At 55.0% G+C, this 22,818-nt stretch overlaps 1 protein-coding gene across 1 annotated transcript; it reads left to right on the plus strand.

The window, feature by feature from the left end:
- Window positions 1-1,141: 1,141 nt before the first annotated feature.
- Window positions 1,142-19,699, plus strand: OAF (out at first homolog). Its single transcript, XM_032167712.2, has 4 exons — window positions 1,142-1,625; window positions 15,294-15,428; window positions 16,594-16,774; window positions 18,625-19,699. The coding sequence occupies exons 1-4, from the start codon at window positions 1,395-1,397 to the stop codon at window positions 18,897-18,899; spliced, it is 822 nt and encodes a 273-aa protein (XP_032023603.1). The 5' UTR covers window positions 1,142-1,394; the 3' UTR covers window positions 18,900-19,699.
- The last annotated feature ends 3,119 nt before the right edge of the window (window positions 19,700-22,818 follow it).

The raw sequence follows: 22,818 nt of genomic DNA on the forward strand, positions 1-22,818 counted from the left end.
CATGGCCCTGTGCTCGGGAAGCCCTAGAAGGGAAGGAGGCTGCAGAGAAGGGAGTTTTCACCCATCAGTAATCAAGGACCCAAGAGAATTGAAAATGGAAGTCAGGGAACAATTGGTTTTGAGCATCTTCCTGGGGCTTTTTCCCTTGCCTGGGACTAGCAGGACACTGTAGGTCTGAGCAGCTTCCACGATACACAGGGGGACACTTAAGCCCAAAGAATTTTTAAAACGTGCCTAAATTCCACAACTAATCAGAGGAGGCAGCAATCCAGATCTCCTGGTCTTCACCGTCCTCATTGTTGGGGTGCACCGCAGGGCACGCATGTTTCCTTGTGGCTTGTGGGAAAACCACTGTCTTGGAGCGCCAGCGTCCCGAGTCCCTGGAAATTCTCCCAAGTGACCTGGAATCTAACATTTCCCTGGATTTGCACAGTCTATGATTGAAAGAACCGGGTCTGCGGTGGTGGGCAGGACTGAGGAAAGGCCGTGAAAGCGGGAAGCACGGGAGGCAGGACTGAAAAGGAAAGAGGCACAGGGGCTCACAAAACCTGAGGGCCGCGTCCCAATGGGTAACCTGACCCATCAAGGTCTAACACCTGGCGGTGGCAAAGCTGGGCGAGAACCCCCGATCCACCTTCCCAAGGTGGGGCAGGGAAAAGGCAGAGTGCGAAGCGAGGTCTGATTTTGCAGAAGCTTTTTAGAAATTCGCTGTCAGAGAAACTGAAAAACCAAACAAAACCCCTAAAAATCCAAGCCAGATTATTTCATCCACGTGGCACAAGAGCAAGCCAAAAAAAGTGGGGGCGGGGGGGTGGCGGTGTAGGGCGGGGGAAGAGTCACCCGTCCCGCCCCTGCTGGAAGGAAGGGATTTGCCGGGAGAGCAAACTTCTGACACCGCCTGGGTCGCTGACTCCGCGCGGCCGGGAGGGAGGGAGGTCGAGGAGGCCGCTCGCACAAAGCCGCGGAGCCGCTGCCCCCTCTCCCCGCCCCTGTCCGGCCAACGCCGAAGCGCGGAGACCAGCCGCGGGCCCTTTAAGGGCCGCGAGGTGCGCGGTCTCTTTAAGGCGGGTCCTGGTGGTTTCTGTTTTCTGAAGGAAGTGACGGGGGGTGGGATTGAATGAAAAGTGCAAAACACAGGCTCGCAGCGCTGGAGCCCGGGGCCGCGGAGCCGCGCCGGGGCAGCGCCGTCTCCGCCTCGGGGCCGCCGGGGGCGCGCTGCCGAGTGCTACCCACGTGCGTCCGTGCCACCTCGCGGGCGACCCCGCAGCCAAGGCCCCCGGCGGAGCGGCTCCCGGGCGCTCCGAACTAGCCCCCAACTTTGGGCGAAGTTTGCCTGCGCCTCTCCCCGCCCCCACGCGGCGCGCCGGGGCCGCGGACGGCAGCGGCCCCCGGGGATGCGCCTTCCCGGGGTACCCCTGGCGCGCCCTGCGCTGCTGCTTCTGCTGCCGCTGCTCGCGCCGCTGCTGGGAACGGGTGCGTCGGCCGAGCTGCGGGTCCGCGTGCGGCTGCCGGACGGCCAGGTGACCGAGGAGAGCCTGCAGGCGGACAGCAACGCCGACAGCATCAGCCTCGAGCTGCGCAAGCCCGACGGCACCCTCGTCTCCTTCACCGCCGACTTCAAGAAGGTGAGCCGCCCTCACTCGCCGGGGTGGCACCTTCAAGCCTGAGCCCCCCGGGATCCCAGGCGCCCTCTTGCCTGCAGACGGAAAGACGGGCCCAGGAGGGAGACGCGGCTGGCCCAAGGTCACGCCGGGCTCTTCTCTACACCACTTTGCCCACTCCCCAGGGCCCACCCCTTCATTCTCTCCAAAGAACCCCTCTGCTGCCCTTTCTCACTCCCTCCTCCAGCGCTCCCAGAGCCCCCCAGGTGCTAACCCTCCTTCAGAACTCCTACTAACGACTGGACTCCCTTCTCGGAGTCATTCCCGTGTTCTCTAGTGGGAAAGTCCTAGGCGAAGTGTTCTCACTGTGGGCTCTCACTGTGGGTTCTCGCTGTGTGATCTAGAGCAAGCAAGTCTCTTTCCTTCTGTGGGCCTGGCTTCTCACCCCTGTACAGGGCACTGAGGGGTCTGCGAGGCCTCCCAGCCCTGACATTTTGGAGTCCCTCTTTCACCTCTCCCTCTGTTTCACTTTTCTGGGGAGAGCTGGTTGCCCCTGGTCCCTCTCAAGCCGGGAGAAGCCCTGTCTCCTCTTTGGTCTGGAAGGCTGGGGGGCTTGCAGCAGGAGGATCCTGGAGAGAGACCCCAGCTGAGGCCCCCTCCCTCTGGGAGAAGTGCTGCCCTTCACTCTGCCTGGCAGAGAAGCGAGCCAACCCCACTATTTTGGCCCAGATTAGGGTTAGGGAGTTAGAGACTAGCCCGCTCGTGTGTGTGTGTGTGTGTGTGTGTGTGTGTGTGTGTGTGTGTATGTGTGTGGTGGAGGGAACAAGAAGGGCCTTGCACCCAGGGGGCTGGGGGATTATCAGGAAATGGGCCTGGAAGGATGGTGAGTGACTAACAGTGACCCAGCAGCAGGAAAGCTGGAGGAAAAGAGGGTGGGTGAGTCTTAGGTATTCAAAAGGAGTGTTCTGTCTCCTTCCCCCAGCTAAAGAAAGGCCCTGTGAGGCTCTGTCCCTGGGGGAGTGCAGGGGTGAAGCAGATTCGATAGCTGGGGGAGCCCCAGGCCCCGGGGACCCTTGCTGAAGCTGCCTGTCTTTCCTCCCTCGTAGAGACAGGGCGCTTTAGAGGAGAGGTGGCGGAGTTTGGGGAGTCAGTTAGGGACCCAGCCAGATTGCCATAGTTAGCAGGGTGAGTGGTTGGGCTTGACCGCTAGAGGGGGGTGGGGTCGGGGGGGTGAGGCTTGACCGCTGATTGCCCCAGGGCCACAGAGTTGTCACTGACATTGGACATAAGCAGGCAGATGGGGGGGGTGGGGTAGTGAGCGTTCACAAATGGGAAGACTTTGTAGCCCATCCTTACTCAGCAGGCCTAAGCTAGGCTCTCAGATGCAGGTTGAGAGAGAGGGAAGCTGATAGGGTTGGCTTCAGCACCCTGCCTCCCCACCTAAATCTTAGGAGAATTTTATCAAGTGTGTTCTGCTCCTGAAAAATCTATGTTAGTGGCTGGATCCATCAGGAATTGGGGATCTAATCTTCTGTCCAAGCCCTTTGTCCTTGAAAGTTAGCCTTAGGCCAGGCTGTGAGGCTCCCACCCCCACTGCCCACTGGACATCATCTTGTGGCTGCACTAGAATCCTGCAGAGAGACTTCCCTGGCTGTGGCCAGGACAGTGAAAGGCAATGGGTAGGGCTGAGCTTTTATAGCCTTTAGCTACAGCTGGAAGGTTTTTATTGCTGTGATCTGAAGGGAGAGGCTAAGAAGTGCCAGGCAGCTGTGATGTGATGGCAGTAGTGGCTGATGGCGGGGGTGGGGTGCTGGGGATTGGAGTGAGGGTATGCTGGGCATCTGACTGCCCAGTTAGAAAATGCATTTGGAGATTGCGAGCACCTCATTTGAATCCCTACAGTGGTTCAGACCTCCACCCAGTTTTCTGAAGTCTGATTTTCAGGTTAGCCTCTGACCCAGAAGCTACCATTTCATACCCACGTCTGGCATCTCCAATTTCATCAGCAAGGGAGGGAATTGGGAGTGGAAGACACAGAAAGGAAACCAGCTTTCCCAAGTCCCTTTAACTCCAGGTTTCTCCATTGGCCTAGGACAGGGTGGAGTTGGAGAGTGCAGTGTGGGGGAGAATAGCCTTACCCTCACCCAGGCCACTCACTCACTGCCTGCACTGGCCACAGCAGCTTTTATGTCCAAATCCTTCTAGGGTGGGTCACCTCTCAGTTCTCAAGGCCTCATGCCTCATAGTCTTTGTCAGATTTCCACAACAAAGTTCGGTCTAGAAGGAATGATTTTTCCTATAAGAAAAAGACTTGGGCTGGGTGTGGTGGCTCACATCTGTAATCCCAGGAATTGGGGAGGCTGAGGCAGGCGTATTGCTTGAAACTGGGAATACGAAATCTTCAGGCCAAACGAGACCCCGGTCTCTACAAAAAAATTAAAAATTAGCTGAGCACGCTGGTGTGTGCCTTGTAGTCCCAGCTATTCAAGGAGGCTGAGGCAGAAAAATCACTGAGCTGCAATTCTGCTACTGCACTCCAGCCTGGGAAGTCGTGCTTTTTGTGTTTCTTGTACCAAACTCATTTGCAGTGGTTTGGGAAAAGTCCTAATCTACTTGGGAAGAGTGATGTTTGCCATTCGATCACTTTGGAGAGAAGCAGTCCAGACCTGAATGAGACAGACTTGGTTTACCACTTATTAGCAGGTTCACCCTGGGCAAGCTATTTGATCTCTCCAGGCCTTCATTTCTTCATCTGTAAAGTGGGGATAATAATAGCACATATCCCACGGTTAGTAGTGCCTATGACATACTCACTATGTATTAGATACTATGTTAAGTGCTCAAGACATAGGAGCCGTTAGCTTCGCTAATTGTGCCTCACACAGCATTTCAGCAAGGATCCTCTCTGCTAAACTTGGACTCAAAGACATTGAACAACAGACCCAAGGTCATGCAGAAAAGTCAGTACTAACCCTGGAGGAGCCTTGAGCTCTTCATTGTAACCTTCTCCTTGAAGTTCCAAAATTGCTGGCCAGCCCCTCAGCGCAGGAGCAGCCATCCTTGTCCTGACAGTCCACCCAGGGCAGCAGTGAACGCCCCCGTGTGGGATGGGACCAAGGCCTCTGTCTGATTCCCAACCCTATCCAGCCCCCTCTCTCCAGCCTTTCCCACCCGTTTGCCTCTACCCGTGTCAGAGTTCCGACAGTCTAACTCTTTCCCACGCTACCACCCTGGACCTTGACGCAGCAGAGCAGTCACAGTCATCAGCCCACTGGAGGACACATAGCCTGGAGCCCAGGTGAGGCTTGCAGACTCAGTAGCTTGGAGCTATCAAATGGCCATCATGCATTACTGCAAGCCCTGCCCAGAAGCTGAGTGAAAGCCATCAGGCTGACTGAGCCACAGCTCTGAAAGAATGCCACAGCTCTGAAGGAATGCCACAGCTCAGTGGCTCCCAGCTTTGCCGCACCTCACAATCACCTGGGGAGCTTTGAAAACTCCCAGTGCCTGGGCTGCACACCCTACCAGTGAAATCAGAATCTCTCAGGACGGGAGTCAGGCAGCCGTCGTTTTGGTTTTGTTTTTTCTTTTAAAGAACTCAGGTGATGTAATCCCAGCACTTTGGGAGGCCGAGGCAGGCGGATCACAAGGTCAGGAGTTCGAGACCAGCCTGGCCAATATGGCGAAACCCCATCTCTACTAAAAAATAAAAAATAAAAAAAATTAGCTGGGCATGGTGGCATGCACCTGTAGTCCCAGCTACTCAAGAGGCTGAGGCAGGATAATCGCTTGAATCCAGGAAGCGGAAGTTGCAGTGAGCTAGGATCGCACCACTGCACTCCAGACTGGGTGACAAAAGAACCCAGGTGATTCCAGTGTGCAGCAAAGTTTGGAAACCACTGGCACAATTGCTCTAGGGGAGGGGAGGGAACCTGGAGAAGGAGCCAGGTCAGCTTAAATGAAGGTAGGGCCCAAACTCAGTCACATATTTGAAACCTGTCCTCTTACCCACACTAATCCTAATGTGTTTTGAGCAGCACATATACTTTGGGCCTAATGCTGTGTGCCCTCAGTACACAAACTAATTCACAGCCACCCTCGGTGGGCAGCACTCTCCTTTATACTCCACATCCTATGGGTGTAATTAGCCCTGGATGTACATAATCACTGGCATATCTAATCATAGGTGTGTCACTGTCCCCTCTCTCTAACCTGGCTGTTTGACAGCCCTCCTGGTCCACCTCCTGGAAGCTGGTATTCCTGCCAATTGCTCTTTTACCTCTGTCCCCCAGTCCGAGTGGCCAAAAGCTGGGAAGAGGATGAGTCGCACTCCAGGCTGCCTGCCTTGGGGCTGACCGGATGGGGAGGGTGATACTGACAGACATGAAGAAGGACATGTGTGATGGCATCAGGGTGGTGAGTGGTGGGGGGCCCTTTCCTCTCCCAGCATCAGGGAGGATAAGGAGACACAGACTCCAAAAGTGTGGAAAGAGGGGATCCTGAAGGCCCACAGCCAGAGCCTTGGAGGGAATAAGCAAGATAAGGGGAACCGTACAGCTGTGTGAGTCAGCTCAGGGCCACTTCAACGGGACGAGGACCCATGGAGGTTGGAAGCTTGAGCCCTGTCCTGGGCACTGATGAGTGAGTGGGAGCCAGAGGAAGGGATAGTCCAAAGAATGCTAGAGCCCCTGTGCCGGGGGGCCTGGTCTGGGGATAGGGGAGCAACACGGGAAGCCTTGAGGTGCAGTCAGTGAAGATGTGGAATGTGCAATGTCCACGTCGCCACCTAAGAACGTGTATCCCAGGGAGATATCACAGCACATAGATGTGGGACTGAGAAGCTTTCAGGGCCCAGTCTGTCTCTACACTGTCTGTGTTAGCACCCTTAAGATTTGGCATGGAGGCCTCTGATGGATGGAAAGTCTCCTTGGGGAGGAGAAGGCAGTGGAGGTGCTTTCAGGAGAGGCCCAGACTTTTCTGGAGCTCAGAGCATTTCTTCACAGGTATTTACAAGAAGTTGCCAGATGGAATGACCAGGCTCACTGACACGGGGCTCCTGGGTCTAACACCTGTCCCTCCTCTGTGTGTGAGGAATTCCTCCTTAGATTAGGGATGGGCAGCCCTGCCTGAGGGTTCAGACCCCCTCCCTGGAGCTTGGCCAGCATCTCCCACCCCCGAATGCTATGTCCAGGTGGAGTCCTAGCAAAAGATCCCGGTAGGCCATGAAGACTGCCACCTGGGATAATGGAGGATCCTGCTGGGAAGCTGATGGGGAGAGTGAGTTAGTTCCCTCCCAGGCTTCCCAAGGCACAGAGAGGTGGTGGAGATAAACTTAGGACAGACTCGTGTTCTGCAGGCAGAGGGCCCAGCCTTGAAGTGAGGATCGCATAGGGTCCGGAGGTCACCCATTGAGCAGTCCCTCACATCACACATGGTCTTATCTGATCCTCACTGCCACAGACAGCAGGAGGCAAATGGTGCCTCTCTGTGTAGATGTGCAGGCTGAGGCCTGGAGCTCTCAAGTGAGGCTGACAAGATCAAGCAGCTGATGACCCCAGATTAGGACCCAGAGCTCCTTCCAGTATATCCTGACTGCCTGTCTGCCATGGTACCATGAGTGGGCTCCTTCCAGTAGGCTAAAGAACCCTGGGGAGGGAGGTGGAGGGGAGAAGGAGGCTGGAAAAAGCCTTGGTGCAGAGGAACAAATCCACAGAGACCCTCATTTGTACAGACGTGGGCTGGACCACTTCCCCCACGCTCTTACCTCCAGTGGATGGAGTGTTGGCTACTTGGCCATGCCTGCAACTCCTCTGTCCCCTGCATGGCCTCTTGGGGAGCTGGGTGAGGGGGATGAGTTTAGAAAATATCTCACCAAGGCCAGGTGTGGTGGCTCATGCCTATAATCCCAGCATTTTGGGAGGCCCGAGGCAGGCAGATTACTTGAGACCAGGAGTTCGAGACCAGCCTGATCAACATGGTGAAACCCTGTCCCTACTAAAAATACAAAAATTAGCCAGGCATGGTGGTGTGTGCCTCTAATTTCAGCTACTCTGTAGGCTGAGGTGGGAGAATCACTTGAACCGGGGAGGCAGAGGTTGCAGTGAGCTGAGATCACACCGTTGCACTCCAGCCTGGGCAACAGAGTGAGACTCCATCTCAAAAAAAAAAAAGAAAATAAAAGAACATGGCACATGGATACATATGTAACAAACCTGCACATTGTGCACATGTACCCTAAAACCTAAAGTATAATAATAATTAAAAAAAAGAAAAGAAAAGAAAATATCTCACAGATACTGGTGAGCAATCACTACGTACGTTTTTTCCTGTGTGACTTGGCAAGTCACTTAACCTCTCTGAGCCCCAGGCTCCTTGCTGATACACCAGAGACAACAGTGTGATGCTCGGGGCTCAGTGTGCGCAGTGACTAAGAGGCCCTTTGCAGAACAGAGGCCCGCGTGGGCATGTGAGGAGCGAGGTGCCAGTGCCCGCAGGCTGGGAGGTCCCTCTACCCCACCGTTAAGCATGTTGCTGCAGCTGCTGCTTTTCTGCTGTAGGGACCAAAGCATCATGAGGAGCTAACATCCTTGAAGTTGGCAAGTGTTGAAGTGCTGCCACTAGGGATTCAGATAAAGGGCAGGGAGCAAGGGAGGCATCAGGGCTGGGAATGTGGGTGAGAGGGAAGCATGGAGACCCATCTTAGGAGCACTGAGTCAGCGGCACAGTGGGGCACAGTTGATCCACATAAAGCCTCACATTGTTCCTGCGGCAGTCAGGACAGTGGTGACCTTTGGGATTCGGCTGACAGAGCACTGTTCTGGGGAGGGGCTGCGAGCAGGAGCACTGCTCTGTGTGAGTGGTTGTGCTAATGCCCCATGACAAGCAGCCTCTGTCCAGGCCTAGCCCTGAGGGGATGCTGGCATCTCTCATCATGGGGCAGCCTAGGTCCCTGGGCACTGGCCTCGGGATGTGCGTGGCCTGGCTTTGGGTGGAATCCATCCACCCCGTTCCTGCTCGAGAAGCCTGGGCAGAGCAGCCAGGGTGCTTCCAGCTTTGCCGTGGGGCTAGGAAGGCACTGCTTCCTGACTGGCTCTCTAGGCTAAACCCCCTCTCCCCTCCCCAGCCCAGCGAAGCCAGCCCCTTCTCTAGCCATAAAGCAGCCCCAGCCAGGAGCAAAGGAATAAATATTTAGATTGGCTCAGCCTGGGCCCCAGAATCACGCTCTCTGGTGTGACAGGAAGGAGACCAGGATGGCAGAGGACACTCCCAGGAGAGAGCGCCAGCTGTCCAGGAGCAAGGGGGCTGGAAGAGTGGGAGGGGGGCAAGTGGCTTTGTGTGGCCCCAGAGTGATGACCTGCAGCCTGGGCCATGACCAGCACTGGACAGTGGTGGCTGGAAGCAGGGTGTGGAGGGAAGGGGCGGTCTGCTGCTCTGGCCCCCTTTGCTTTCCATTCCCCTGCAGGCAGGCCTCCCCTCGGAATGGGGAGACTGAGGGAGGAGACAGGCCCAGATGCACCCCTGTGGAGGGAATGGGAATGTGGAACAGGAGCCACTGGGAGACCTTGCAGGAAGGAGACTGAGACCCAGCTTGTCTGTGAAAGAGGATGGTGTGCGCAAATGGGGAAGCCGTGTGAGCCTGTGCGTCAGTTCAGATTAGGCCGTGAGTAACATAACCCCCAGGAACAGCGGCTGAGGCTGTGGCCAAACAGCCTGTTTCATTCTTCCCAATGTTATCTGAGTGTGGAAGCCAGTCAGGGCTGGTGTGACAGCCCCGCTATCCCCTGGGATCCAGGGGCTCCCTCCCCACCCTCAGTGCTGAGCACAGCATGTCTGCCCAGGGGTGCTCTGCCGTCTCTCAGCGCATTCCCCCAGTGCAGCTGAACCAGAGCAGCCTTCCCTCTGGAGACACAGGTGGATCCCAGTCAGACTGCATGGCTGGGATGGGCACAGGGAGGAACTGAGTATCTGGACAAGGGCTACAGTGGGGAGCCAGGATGAGCATGAAGATCACTGGACTCAGAGTCAGGAGGTCTGGGCTTCTGGCCCTGGCTCTGCCACTGTGTGACTCATGAAGGTTACTTCCCTGCTGGAACCTCACTGGGCCATGAACTAGATGATCCCCTAAACCTTCTAGATGCCAAAATAGCAGCTGTAGCGCTACCAGCCTGCAGGAGCCCAGCTACAGGCAAGACCAAGAAGAAAGAGTGTCTGCACATTGGAGGCCAGTGAGTTGATGGAGGCCCTAGAACATTCATTCGTTCCTCCAGCTACTAAGCATTGAGCCCCAGCTGTGCGACAGACCCCAGGGCCACCACGTGAATAGGCTAGAGTCGCTGCTCTTGAGCCAGAGGCAGGTCACAGAGGGCCTGGATGACTTACTGCCTGGGCAGAAGGTGCTCCGTGAGGACAGAGACCATCTGCCTGGGGCATTGAGATCCAAGGCACTCTCACAACCTCAGGCGGAGTCTGATTCAGCTCCAAACCACAGGTCCTTCATGTCGCCCCAGGCTCAAACCCACCAATGACTTCCAGGGAGGTACAAGAGGAAGCCTCCCACTCCTCAGCATGGTTCAGACCCTGCGTCCTGCTTGTGTCCTGGCCCCTTGCCAGCCTCATCAGCACTCACTGCCCTCCCCCTCCTCCCCTAGTACATTCCCACCACTTTTCTCTGAGAACTCTTCCATGCTGTTGTTCATTCATCCTTCGTGTATTCCTTATCAGATGTTTATTGAGCATGTGCTGTGTTCCAGGGGGCAGGGATGCACTTCGAGCAAGCCACTTTTCCCGGCTCAAGAAGTTGAGTCTGGAAAGAAAGACAAAGAGGTCCGCGCAAACACAGTGGGAGCGGACAGCGGGATTCACGCTCTAGAGGCAGTGACTGGGATTGGCCAACTCTGCAGAAGGGCTGGTGAGGGCAGCACTGGGAGGGCAGCCAGAGGAGGGTCGCTTGTGAGCTGAGACAGCTGTAGGCAGCTCAGCATCCCGGCAGAGGAACCTGCTCACGGAAAGGCCTAGGGGTGACACAGCATCGCTCATCCTGGTAACTACAAGCTCTTCGGTTCAGTGCGTGGGAAGTGCAACAGTTGCTGTGAGCAGGGACCTAGGATGCCAGGCTCTGGGGGTAGGCTTTCTGATGAGGACAAAGGGAGCCCTTGAAGGGCATTCGGCCACTCGGGTGATAGTAGCATGGAGGGATGATTGGGTGGGGCATTGGGAGACTCACGCCTTGCTGTCTTCTGTAAATGCCTCATTGCTGGAAAGCCCTCCATCCTTTAACTGTCAAGGGCCAATGAGGCGTCCCTCACTGTGCAAAGTCTTCCCTCCCTCATGCCACCCGCAGCCCCAACCTTAAAGGGACAACAAGCACTCCCTCATCCACCCTTTACCTCCATTGCACTTGGAGTAAACCTCAACCCTAGGCCTGTTGTTTGCTGACTTGAGTTCTCAGAAGTCAGCCTCCTCCACCATCCCCTGGAAAACAGGAATCTGTGTCTTGGCCAAGGCCACTCCCCTGCCCAGGTGCTTGTGAAGGCCCTGCCCCAGGTCATGCTAATCAGTGCTCTCCCACTGATTGGCTGATTACTTGCAAGCCCCAGAGGAGTCACCTGACCTGTCTAGGCCGTAGGTACATCTAGAAGAGAAAAATCTTGGCTCCTGGGTCTTCAGGAGTGGAGTAGATTTCAGTTGGAGCAAGGCAGACATAGGGCCAGGAATTGCAGCAGCAAGAGAGAAACTGAAAGTTCAGCCCACTGTGTTCTGAAACCTTTCACTCATTTATTCCCTGCAACAGTCCCTCGAGGTAGATACTGTCGTTTTACTCATCTTGCCAATGTGGAAACCATGGTACAGAGAGGTTAAGTAAATCCCCTCAAGGTTATGTGGCCAGCAGAGGCAAATCCAGGATCTGAACATGGGTGACACTGGCTCCAGAGCCTTTGTTCTTAAATTCTGTGCTATCCTAGAGCCCACCTATTCCTTACTTAAAACTACAGACGAGGACCCTAGCAAACACTATTTCCCTGGGGTACTTGCCACACCCTCTGCGTGGCCTAGATCCTGGCCCTGGATGTGGTATACTCCAGTTCTTCCAGGTAGGCTGGAGGTTCCTGGAAGCTTGTGAGAGAAGGAGCCTTATAACAACTTCCCGTCTTGGGGGCCCTAGCCTGGGTCCTGAGCCTCGGGAGCCTGCCCACAGCCCCTGTCACGGGCTCTCCCCCAGCTAAGCATCTGCTTTAGGTGTTAGGCCACATGAAGTACATCATCCCAACAGATTCCTGGGCAAGGAGGAAGGCTGGGAGCCAGGCTTCCATCTGGCCTGGGCTTAGCATCTGAGGGGACTTTCACCCTTCCCTGTGAAGGTTGGAGGAAGGGGGGCCCCAGAACCTTGCCAGGGAGTCTGAGGTGCGAGGAGTGGAAAGTGGGAGTGACGCTGGTCAGGATGATGGAGCCCTGTTACCAAATAGACCCAGAAAGTAGGGCTGCCCGCTCCTTCTCAGGAATCAGCAAGTGGAATGTGCTTTTCTGGGGAAATAGGACGAAAGGGCTGGGCACAGTGGCTCATGCCTGTAATCCCAGCACTTTTGGAGGCTGAGGCGGGCGGATCACCCGAGGTCAGGAGTTCGATACTAGCCTGGGCAACCTGGTGAAACCCTGTCTTTACAAAATACAAAAATTAGCCGGGCATGGTGGTACATGCCTGTAATCCCAGCTACTCCAGAGGCTGAGGCAGGAGAATTGCTTGAGCCTGGGAGGCGGAAGTTGCAGTGAGCCGAGATTGCACCACTGCACTCCAGCCTGGGTGACGGAATGCCTGTTCTATAAAATAGAAAGTGAGATGGGATTTGGATTCATAGTCCATAGCAGAAGATGGGGCAGAGGTCCCTGTAAGTCCAACATTTGGAACCGAGCCAGAATGGCCAACTTCCCCCCCCCCCCGGAAAAAAGAAAAAACTTCTCCAAAAAAAAAAAAAAAAAAAAAAAAAAAAAAAGTCCTGGCAGGGCAGGCAGGTGGGTTAGAAGGGTATTCCTGCCTCCTCTTCTCCTCTTATTGGTGTTAGTTGCAGGAACCACGAGCCAGAGCTGCCACATTCCCAAGGGGGACTTAAGGCAGGCTGCCGCCAGATGGGCATGATGGGGAGCAGGTCCTAATCCCACCTCTGCCGCTGGCCAGCCCAGGCATCAAGGGCAGACCCCACAACCTCTGTGTGCCCGAGTTCCGGTTTCTTTAGCTGAGCATCAAGGAGATGAGACTCGCTGATCCAAGAGGCAATTATGCATTCTGGTTAAGAGAGCTCAGGCTTTGAAGTCAGACTGGGTTAAGATCCTGGCTATGTTTCCTCTTAGTCCATGACCTTGAGCAGGTTACCCAATCCAAGCTCGGTAACAATCATAGCTCCTACCGCCCGTTGTAAGGATTTTAAAGAGGATCATACATGCTTTTGACCCATGGAAACAATGTTTTTTCTCTTCTAGTTATAAATTTCAATAACTCTTTTTCCTATACAAATAGGAGATACAGAGGGAATCCTCTCAGTGAGAAATTATCATTCCCTTCCTGCACCCCCAGTCAGTTCCCATTGTGACAGCATTTTGTTACTGTCATTGATGACATTATTAATATAGAAGCAGGAAAAAAGCTCAGATAGAGTTCTTTCATCCTCTAGTCTGGTCTGAAAGTTCAAATACCTTCTCTTGCCAATGGTAGTCAGGCGATGTCACCAAGCAAAGAGACCCCTGAGCAGCCCTGAGACTTCCAGGTATTTCATGCACCTGCGGTATTGGAGAAGATGCTGTGAATATCCAGATAGACTTCTCTCCAAAGAGTCAGAGCTGAAAATACCGGGGAAGTGGTTTTTGGATCCTTCCTGGGGGATCCTGCCAGGGACATGGCCTGGCCCAAGCTCTAGCAGGGGAAGTCCGGTATCAAGTCTCACCTGGCAGGAATTGAGCCCAGAATGGAATATGCTACAGGCAGAGCAGCCTCCCGTCTCTCCTCAGCCGACCTGAGTGAGGGGAAGATCAGATAGCCCAGGCTGGCAGGACAAGGAGATTGCAGCATCATGACCAAGAAGGGATTTCCTGTTGAGAGGAAGCAGGGGTTAAGTTGAGCTCTGATTCACCTTCCTCACAAATCTCTGGGATCATAAGGAACCTAATGGAACCTTCCTCAACAGCTGAGCCTCAGTTTCCCTTTCTGGAAAACCTCCCCCTATACTTCCATACCTCATTGTTCCAGAGATCATTTACAATAAAATCAAGTAAGAGAAACTCTGTGTAGAGTTAAAGGACTGCAGAAATACATGGGCATTTATGAGATGACATGCACTCGTTTGTTGCAGACCACCTACGATGCTTGCTGGTCACCTACAAGAGTAATCCCAGCTAGCGCTTACCCCATGTGAGAATCTTCCAGATAACTTACTTAGTCCTCACCACAACCCTGTCACATAACTAGGATCATCCCCATTTTACACATCAGAGAAATTAGGGGAAATCCGGGAGGACTCACTAATACATTGCAGCTTCGGGGCGGAGCTGTGAGTCCCTTGCTGCTTGTACTGGACTCCAAGGGGGCCGCTCAGAGCCTGTTGCTGAGACACTTCTGTTCTCACGGGTGTACAGCAAGTACTCAGTGACTGTGTGGTGGGGGGCTGGGGCCCAGGCATTAATAGATGATCCACAGAGCTGTCATTCTAAGTCTCAGTGCAGAGCCATAGGGGTTCCCAGCAGAGAATGGTCACTGAGGCCAGAGTGCCTCCACCACAGGAGGGGTCTTGACAGATGTAGACCACTTCTGGCTGGGACCCACTAACTTCTCACTGGGAACAGAGTTAATCAAGTCACAGAGATGGGTAAGAAGGCGAGGGGTCACTTCTCATGTGGTGAGCGGTGTAGGTGGGCAGAGCACAGGGCTCCAGCAGCCAGATAGGGAAGGGGGCCCCAGCCCACCCTACAGCTGTACTCCCTCCATCCTCCTGCAGACCCCCCATTCACACAGTGAGTCAGTAACAGGAAGGAGCCCTTGGACTGCGGCAATGCCATTAGCGACCCCATGGGGGAAAGGGGAAGTGGGGAGGGAAAGGAAGAGGCGAGGCATCCTAGCTCCCTCAGGCCGGAAGGCTGCAACAGCTGCAGCCAGCCTCCCGCTCTGCCCTCACCCCGTCCCGGCCCCACCACCCCACTCACTCAGAGGTCGGTGGCCAGGAGCCTGGCCAATCAGAAGCACCAAGGGCATCTTGAGACCTCTCCCCAAATCTACTGAATAAGAATGTCTGAGATTTCTAGCCATTACAACTACAAAAAAAAAAAAAAAAAGTCAGAGAGAGGAACTCTGGAATCGGTACTGGAAAAGTCCAGCCCTCCTCCATGATGCCCTGGTCAGGTGCCTGTAGAGGCCCTGACCCACCCTGATCAGGGTGACGTTAAGGGGCTCTGCCCAGAGGAATCATCAGCTGGGAAAAACTCTAGTGGTTCACTTTGCCAATTTTCCAGGAGGCTTTGGAACATTTGGGGTGTGTTCTTTAAGTCACGGGTTTAAATGCAAAAGATAAAAATTCCTAGACCAGCAGGAGGGAGGTGTCTGTTGCCCGGCAGTGTCCAGGCATCCTCTTCAGAGGCCAAGCTGAGCACCCGGTGGGCCAGTGGGAAGGTCCCGCACCCTCCAGCTGTTCCCATCCTCCTGCCCTTCTTCAGGATGTGAAGATCTTCCGGGCCCTGATCCTGGGGGAGCTGGAGAAGGGGCAGAGTCAGTTCCAGGCCCTCTGCTTTGTCACCCAGCTGCAGCACAATGAGATCATCCCCAGTGAGGCCATGGCCAAGCTCCGGCAGGTAAGTGCCCCACCAGGCCTGCCTGGCCCAGCTCCCGACCCGCAGACCCGGCCCAGATCCCATCCCAGAGACCCGGCCCAGGCCCGTCCCGCAGACCCGGCCCAGATCCCGTCCCACAGACCCGGCCCAGATCCTGACCCGCAGACCTGGCCCAGATCCCGTCCCACAGACCCGGCCCAGATCCCGTCCCACAGACCTGGCCCAGATCCCGACCCGCAGACCCGGCCCAGATCCTGACCTGCAGACCCGACCCCTGCAGCCAGCCTAGCTCTAAGCTCTGATCCCCCAACCTTAGCGTCCCACCCAGCTCCTCATCTTCAGGCTGTTCCTGGACCCACTGCCCTTGACTCGCCCTCATCCCTGGTACCCCATTCACCCTGGGGTCCTGAGCCCCTGATTTTGCCACAGGCCAAACCTGACCCTAGAGCTGCAGATCGCTAACTGAATCCCAACTCTCAGATTTCTCCCGTCTGGTTCCAGCACCTTCCCATGTGTGACAGGCTAGAGGCTTGGGCTCTGAGGTCAGATCAGGCATCACATCTCCCCCGTCACTCATTAGTTGGGTGACATTGGACAAGTTATTTTCAAAGCCACAATTTTCTCATTGAAACTGGGTTATGGGGGAATTCAGTGAGCTAACATATATAAAGTGTTCAAGACCCTCAAAGCTGCCGGCCTGCTCCTGCTGTCTTCTTAGACCCAGGGCCTTGCCCCAGCCTCATCTGAGTTCCCTGGCCTGACCAGCAGAGCCTGCCCTGGGGGCCTCCTCGCCCCTGCGCTTTGCCTGCTTTCCCAAAGGGACTTGGTTCCCTGGATGTTGGAAAGTACGTGATTCCAGAGGTCATATGCCCTGGCACAGCTTGCCTGGCCCACCCACCTCCACCTCCCATCCACACCTCAGCATTCTCCGTCAGGACCCAGAGGTCAGCCCAGTGGCCAGCACATAGTTTGGGAAGCGTCCATTCTGGGTAGAAGCTGAAAAGGCTCGACTGTACTCTAGGCATCAGTTTCACTGCCAGTTGGAGAGGGGTGGGGCTGCCACCCTGCAGATGGCCCCAGCGTTCTAAAGGCAGTCAGCCTGGGCTTGCCTGACCTGGAGGGTCAGGGGAAGATGGAAAGGGAGCATTCTGAAGCCAGGTAGGAGTGGCTTCTCTCCCACGCACAGAAAAATCCCCGGGCAGTGCGGCAGGCGGAGGAGGTTCGGGGCCTGGAGCATCTGCACATGGATGTTGCTGTCAACTTCAGCCAGGGGGCCCTGCTGAGCCCCCATCTCCACAACGTGTGTGCCGAGGCCATGGATGCCATCTACACCCGCCAGGAGGATGTCCGGTTCTGGCTGGAGCAAGGTCGGCTGGGAGCTGGGCACTGCCCGCTGCTGGGCGGAGGGAAGAGGTCGGGGAGACAGCACAGAGCAGTGGAGGAGGGCAGGGGCATCATTAGCCGAGTCTCATCATTGGCCAAGACTCGTCATTAGCCTTTCCTTTGTTCAGGAGACATTTACTGAACACCTACAGGGATGTATTGACACAGGAATCAGAGATGCAGACACTCAGTTCCTGTCCCCCTGCAGGGTAGATCTGCACAGAGTTAAGTGTGATAGAGCACCATGATGGCTACAGGCGTTCAGGGAGGGACTCCCAAAGCAGGCTGCAGTTGGTCTGGGAAGGCTTCCTGGAGGAAGTGGTGCCTGTGTGACTATTCAGTGAGAAGATTCAGGCAGAGGAAAGGGCCCTACTCCAGGCAGGGCACACGGACTCTGTTAGGCCCTGTGAAGGGAGATTCCCAGGTACTTCCCCTTGTCCCTGCCCTTAGTGAGGACACAGAGATGGGACCTTCCGTCATGGGAGTGGGGCACAAGGACACCCTGCCCCCCTCCACTGCCACCTCTCAGAAATCAGCTTCGGGCCCTCCCTGGTGCCGGCATCTCTGCCCCAAGATCCTTGGGAGCTCCTCTCCATGCTGCATGGTCTCTGCCTTCCTGACCTCTGTGACTTCAGCACTGACCCCTCTCTGGGTACCTTTCCCAGGACTGCCCTCAGGTCCTCTGTGTGGAGGGGAGAGGGCTGTGCTTTCTGCCAGCCAGCTGAGCACTGGAGAAATGCCTGCTCCTCCCAGGGCAGGCCCAGATTTAGAAATGCCCAGCCAAGCTGTGGTCTTGCCCTCCACACACATACACCCTCCCCCATGGCCTGCACCCCAGACTATGCCGCAAGCTTGACTTAAGCGTCCTCCAGAAGCTGGCCTCTCCCATACAGCCCCTGAGCCTAATCAGGGCCTGTCCCTTCCGTCTCCTCCAGCGCCCCAATATGCACCCTTTCCCATTTGATCCAAGCCCTGGCCACCCTGACCTGCCCTGCCCTTCTGTGGGTGTGCTTTGCTGGCCCTTCTCTGCCTAGCCCTACTCAGATGTCACTTTTTTTTTTTTTGAGACAGAGTCTCGCTGTTGTCCCCCAGGCTAGAGTGCAATGGCACGATCTCGGCTCATTGCAACCTCTGCCCGGGTTCCAGCAATTCTCCTGCCTCAGCCTCCAGGGTAGCTGAGATTATAGGTGCCCGCCACCGTGCCCAGCTAATTTTTGTGTTTTTAGTAGAAATGAGGTTTCACCATGTTGGCCAGGCTGGTCTCAAACTCCTGGCCTCAGGTGATCCACCCGCCTCGGACTCCTGAAGTGCTGGAATTACAAGCATGAGCCACTGTGCCCGGCCAGATGTCACCTTTTTTAAGAAGCCTTCCTTGACTTCCAACCTTGTCTCCCCACGCTTCGATCTCAGCACACTCCAGGATGGTGATTTTTTAAAGCACTGGGTGGCAGTGTGGCCGAGTGGAGGCCTTGAAACCTTGACCCGATCATTAAACGCTGGGTCGATGTTCTCATCAGTAAAACAGGGATGATGATACTTAGCCCATGGGGTGATAGATGGAGGTACTGTAAGTAGAGCCCGTGGCACCCAGTTGATGCCGTACAGGAGGGTGATTCCCATTTAATCTGTTTCTTCCATGAGCCCAGCAAGAAGGAGCCTAGTAACCAGGTCTTACCTCTGTGTCCCATGGCAAGCTTGGAAATGGAGGTGTCTGTAAATGCCTGTTGAATGACAGAGGAGACCAAGTGGGGAATGGCAGCAGCCTCTGGCCAGGGGAGCTCCTCCCCTCCCTCCCTCCCTCCCTCCCTCCCTGATCCTTGCCTCTCTCCCCCAGGTGTGGACAGTTCTGTGTTCGAGGCTCTGCCCAAGGCCTCAGAGCAGGCGGAGCTGCCTCGCTGCGGGCAGGTGGGGGACCGTGGGGAGCCGTGTGTCTGCCGCTATGGCCTGAGCCTGGCCTGGTACCCCTGCATGCTCAAGTACTGCCACAGCCGCGACCGGCCCACGCCCTACAAGTGTGGCATCCGCAGCTGCCAGAAGAGCTACAGCTTCGACTTCTACGTGGCCCAGAGGCAGCTGTGTCTCTGGGATGAGGATCCCTACCCAGGCTAGGGTGGGAGCAACCTGGCAGGTGGCTGCTCTGGGCCCACTGCTCTTCACCAGCCACTAGAGGGGGTGACAACCCCCACCTGAGGCCTTATTTCCCTCCCTCCCCACTCCCCTGGCCCTAGAGCCTGGGCCCCTCTGACCCCATCTCACATGACTGTGAAAGGGGTGTGGCATGGCAGGGGGTCTCATGAAGGCACCCCCATTCCCGCCCTGTGCCTTCCTTGCGGGCAGAGAAGGAGAGAGGGGCTCCCCAGATCTACACCCCTCCCTCCTGCATCTCCCCTGGAGTGTTCACTTGCAAGCTGCCAAAACGTGGTGGCCTATGGTTGTTCTGTTGAACTCCTTAAATGTTTAGACCCTAAAAGGAGTCTATACCTGAACACCCACCTCCCCAGACACAACTCCCCTCCCCATGCACTCATCTGGAAGGAGCTGGCCCCTCAGTCCCTTCCTACTCCCCAACAAGGGGCTCACTATCCCCAAAGAAGGAGCTGTTGGGGACCCACGACGCAGCCCCTGTGCTGGATTACAGCATGTTCTCACCTCTGGCCCCGAGGCTGCCTGTGGGGCGAGTGGAGACCCCCCACCACTGAGACAGATCACAGACCACGAGTGCCTTTCCCGGACCTGGACGTTGCCTCCAGAGCAGGCACCAGCTCTTTCCCTCTCTACACAGAAATATTTTTGTAAGGTTCTGGGGCAGGGAGGGAGCATGAAGTACGAGGAAAACTTGAATTCCAGATTTTTAATGCAAAGTATTTATCATTTCTACCAGAAATAAACGTTTTAAGTTTTTACTTGACTGACGAGACCCAGAGTTTGGAGAAAACTTTTGGCCAATGCTGCCACCTGGTGTCAGAAGTGTCCCCACACCCTAGCAGTGGCCTATCTTGGAACAACAACTTCGAAAGCACCTACTGTGTGCTCAGCCATTTGAGGAAGGAAGGAGGAGAAGGAAGATGTTACTAGGGAAGGATGAGATAAAACTTCTGCACCCAAGACAACGAGACAGACATAGCTGCAGCCATAGTAAGCCAGTCAGAAATGGCCAGTGCGAAGGCAAGAGATGGGATGGAGATTGGAACCCCGCTTCAGATCTGGGCTCGGCTACTTACCTGCTCTGCAGCCATGGGTCAAGTTGCTTGACCTCTCTGTGCCTCCACTCCCTTAGCTATAAAATGAGCTTACTTAAGAGACCGAAGTGAATTCTCTCATGTCAAGGATCTAGCACATAGTGCTGGTAGCCATTCTTAGTATCATTACTATTAGTGAAAAAAGCAGACATTCCTGCAGCTATAAGCCTGACCCAATGAAATCGGACATCTGGAAGGCTCTTCACTTCCAAAGTGTCTTTCAACATGAAGAGGCTGTAATAGGAAGTGCCGGGCAAGGGTTCTGGATGGTTCCAGAATGAGGGATGTGCAGGCTGCATGTATTGGGAAAGGCTTTCTGGAAGAGTTGGGGTGTGGGTTGAGGCTGGAAGATGGTAACGATTTGGCAAGGTGGAGGCAGGAGTGTTTTAGGGTCTGGGAGAGTCTCATGGGTTCCCCAGGGGACCAAACTTTCTCAAGGAAGAGATGGGGAGAGTCAGATCCTTCCTTGAAGGCCTTGGCGAGGGAAGGGGTTTGCAGGGCGGTCCCCTCCACTCTGCTCCCAGAACTCCCAGGACAGGCTGCAACTGCCCCTTGAACTCATGCAGGCCAGAGGGTCGAGGGAGCTGGGCCTGCTTGGCCTTGGTTGAGCTGAGGGTCAGCGGGGAGATAACCTTTTCAGGTGGGCACACCTCCCTTCTGAACCTGTTTTCAAGGACCAGCTCAGCCTTGCTGGGGGATGGGGAGGGAGCTGTCTCATCAGTCACCCCCCAGGCCTTTTTCTCCTTCCCTTTCTGCCAGGGCCTCCATCCCGAGCCCCAGCCATTGCTCCAGGCAGGTGAGGGATACTTGGAGAAGGCACCTGCTACCTCCTGTGTGCCTTTTTTGATGGAAGAGGAGTCCCCAGATCAGTATGTCTTCCCTTCTGATTTCCAAGTCACCAAAAATAATGCTTTTTTTAAAAAGCAATGTTTTCAAGACTTGGAGTGTTTTTCTGACCTTCCTTGACCAGCACCTCCTAGCTTGTCTGGCCCCTGCAGTGAGGGGGCTCTGGACACCATCACTACAGACATCAGCTGCCTTGGGCTCCTTCTTAGTCTCGGGATGGTGATGAGAAGATTCCCTGAGACTTTGGGCTGAACCTTACACTCTGCAAAGTAGGCACCTCCCACAGGGCCACATCCAAGGGTTCAAGTCCACCATTCCAAAGCACTCGCCCAACCGCCTTAGCCCCACTGTCACAGCGCCTGAAATCCTGCCATGACAGTCACTTCTTTGCTGAAAAGCAAATTTTAGTGTGCATCAGAATCACTTAGGAGCTTGTTGAAATAGATGTAGGCGGTCAGCTGTTTGGCAAACACTGAGATAAGACTTCCCTATCGCAGGAGGCTTTTGTGGCCGCGTAAAACACTTGGGAGTGGTAATATCGGTACTTATTTCTCTGTGGACTTTAGGGTTTACAATGTGCCTTCATATAAATTAGGCCATTGGCTCCTTGTAGTGATTCTGTAACATTTTATAGATGTGGCTGCCTTATAAAATTGTGTGACCAGCCCAAGTTCAAGTCCAGGCATCTTGTTAGAACAGAACTGAGATCCAACCCCTGTCCTTCTTACTCCACAGCCCCTCCCAACCCAAAGGGCTTTATGAGGTTGGCCAGCCAGAACCTCTGAGAGCACAGCTCACCCACAGGAGGGGGACCCAGGCCTCGGTGGGACGGGGAGGAGTGTGGAGTGTAGAGCACCTGCTGGGCCAGTCTCTGTAGCAGCAATCACTGAACATGTGGTGGGTAGGGGGTGGTGGGGACAGTGTCCAAAGCTTCCCTGGGACCAGAATTGGCAGGAAGAAGTGCCTGATTTCCCTTTGCCAGAGTAAGCAAAGCACCCTCGAGGAGGCCAGAAACCCAGCCCTGACTGGTGCTGCTGCGAGCCGGGAGGATGAGTTGTGCCTGGTTCCCTGGGCAACCTCACCCGGGCTGGGCTGGACCTCACTGTGGACTTCCTGTGGGTTTTCTTCAGGCATCTTTCCCTTCAGGCTTGTTAGCCAAGGGAGGCCTTCAGTGGGGGAACTGTGGGCCACAGCTGGAGGACCTCTGCCCCAGGGTCTTTATTGGACCTGGCTCTGGTGGATGAGGGGAGAAGGACTCCTGCAAAAGGAGGGCAAGTGCCACTCTCAAGAACCAAAGGCTCGAGGCCAGCATTGTATGTGAGGAGCATGGGCACCCGCTGGGGCCCAGCTCTGTGTGACCTTGTGTGGGTCACACACATCCCATAAGAGAGAGGGTCTCACTGGGTTATCTCTAAGGTCTTCCCCAACACCGGCATTCCGCGTCCAATCGCCTAATATTCTCCGAAATGGTCTATTGGCCATTTGGCTACTGATGGAAAATCAAATTGTTTACTGTGACTTGCTCTTACAAGCCAGGTTGTAGGCAGGAATAGAAAAAACAGGCAACTGACTCTAATCCCAGCCCTTTGTGAAGCCGAGGCGAGTGGATCACCTGGGGTCAGAAGTTCAAGACCAACTTGACCAACATGGCGAAACCCCCTCTCTCCTAAAAATACAAAAATTAGCTGGCGTGGTGGTGGGTGCCTGTAATCCCAGCTACTTGAGAGGCTGAGGCAGGAGAATCGCTTGAATCCAGGAGGCGGAAGCTGCAGTGAGCCAAGATCGCACCACTGCACTTCAGCCTGGGTGATGGATCGAGACTCATTCTCAAAAAAACAAAAGAAAAAACAGGCAACTGGAATGTCTATGTCACAGGCATGGACGTTGTAGATTCTGTCAGATCACCCTATAGATGGGGCTGTTCCAGTTTACACACTTAACTA

This window comes from Hylobates moloch, unplaced genomic scaffold, assembly GCF_009828535.3.
Source record: "Hylobates moloch isolate HMO894 unplaced genomic scaffold, HMol_V3 SCAFFOLD_11, whole genome shotgun sequence".
In the NCBI taxonomy this organism is placed as follows: domain Eukaryota; kingdom Metazoa; phylum Chordata; class Mammalia; order Primates; family Hylobatidae; genus Hylobates; species Hylobates moloch.

What these genes read in the sequence shown, in the direction of transcription:
- OAF (XM_032167712.2), top strand. Translation starts at nt 1,395, where the DNA reads ATGCGCCTTCCCGGGGTACCCCTGGCGCGCCCTGCGCTGCTGCTTCTG. An exon ending in CCATGGCCAAGCTCCGGCAG is followed by an intron (nt 15,429 to 16,593) that starts GTAAGTGCCCCA and finishes TCCCACGCACAG; the next exon opens with AAAAATCCCCGGGCAGTGCG. An exon ending in CCGGTTCTGGCTGGAGCAAG is followed by an intron (nt 16,775 to 18,624) that starts GTCGGCTGGGAG and finishes TCTCTCCCCCAG; the next exon opens with GTGTGGACAGTTCTGTGTTC.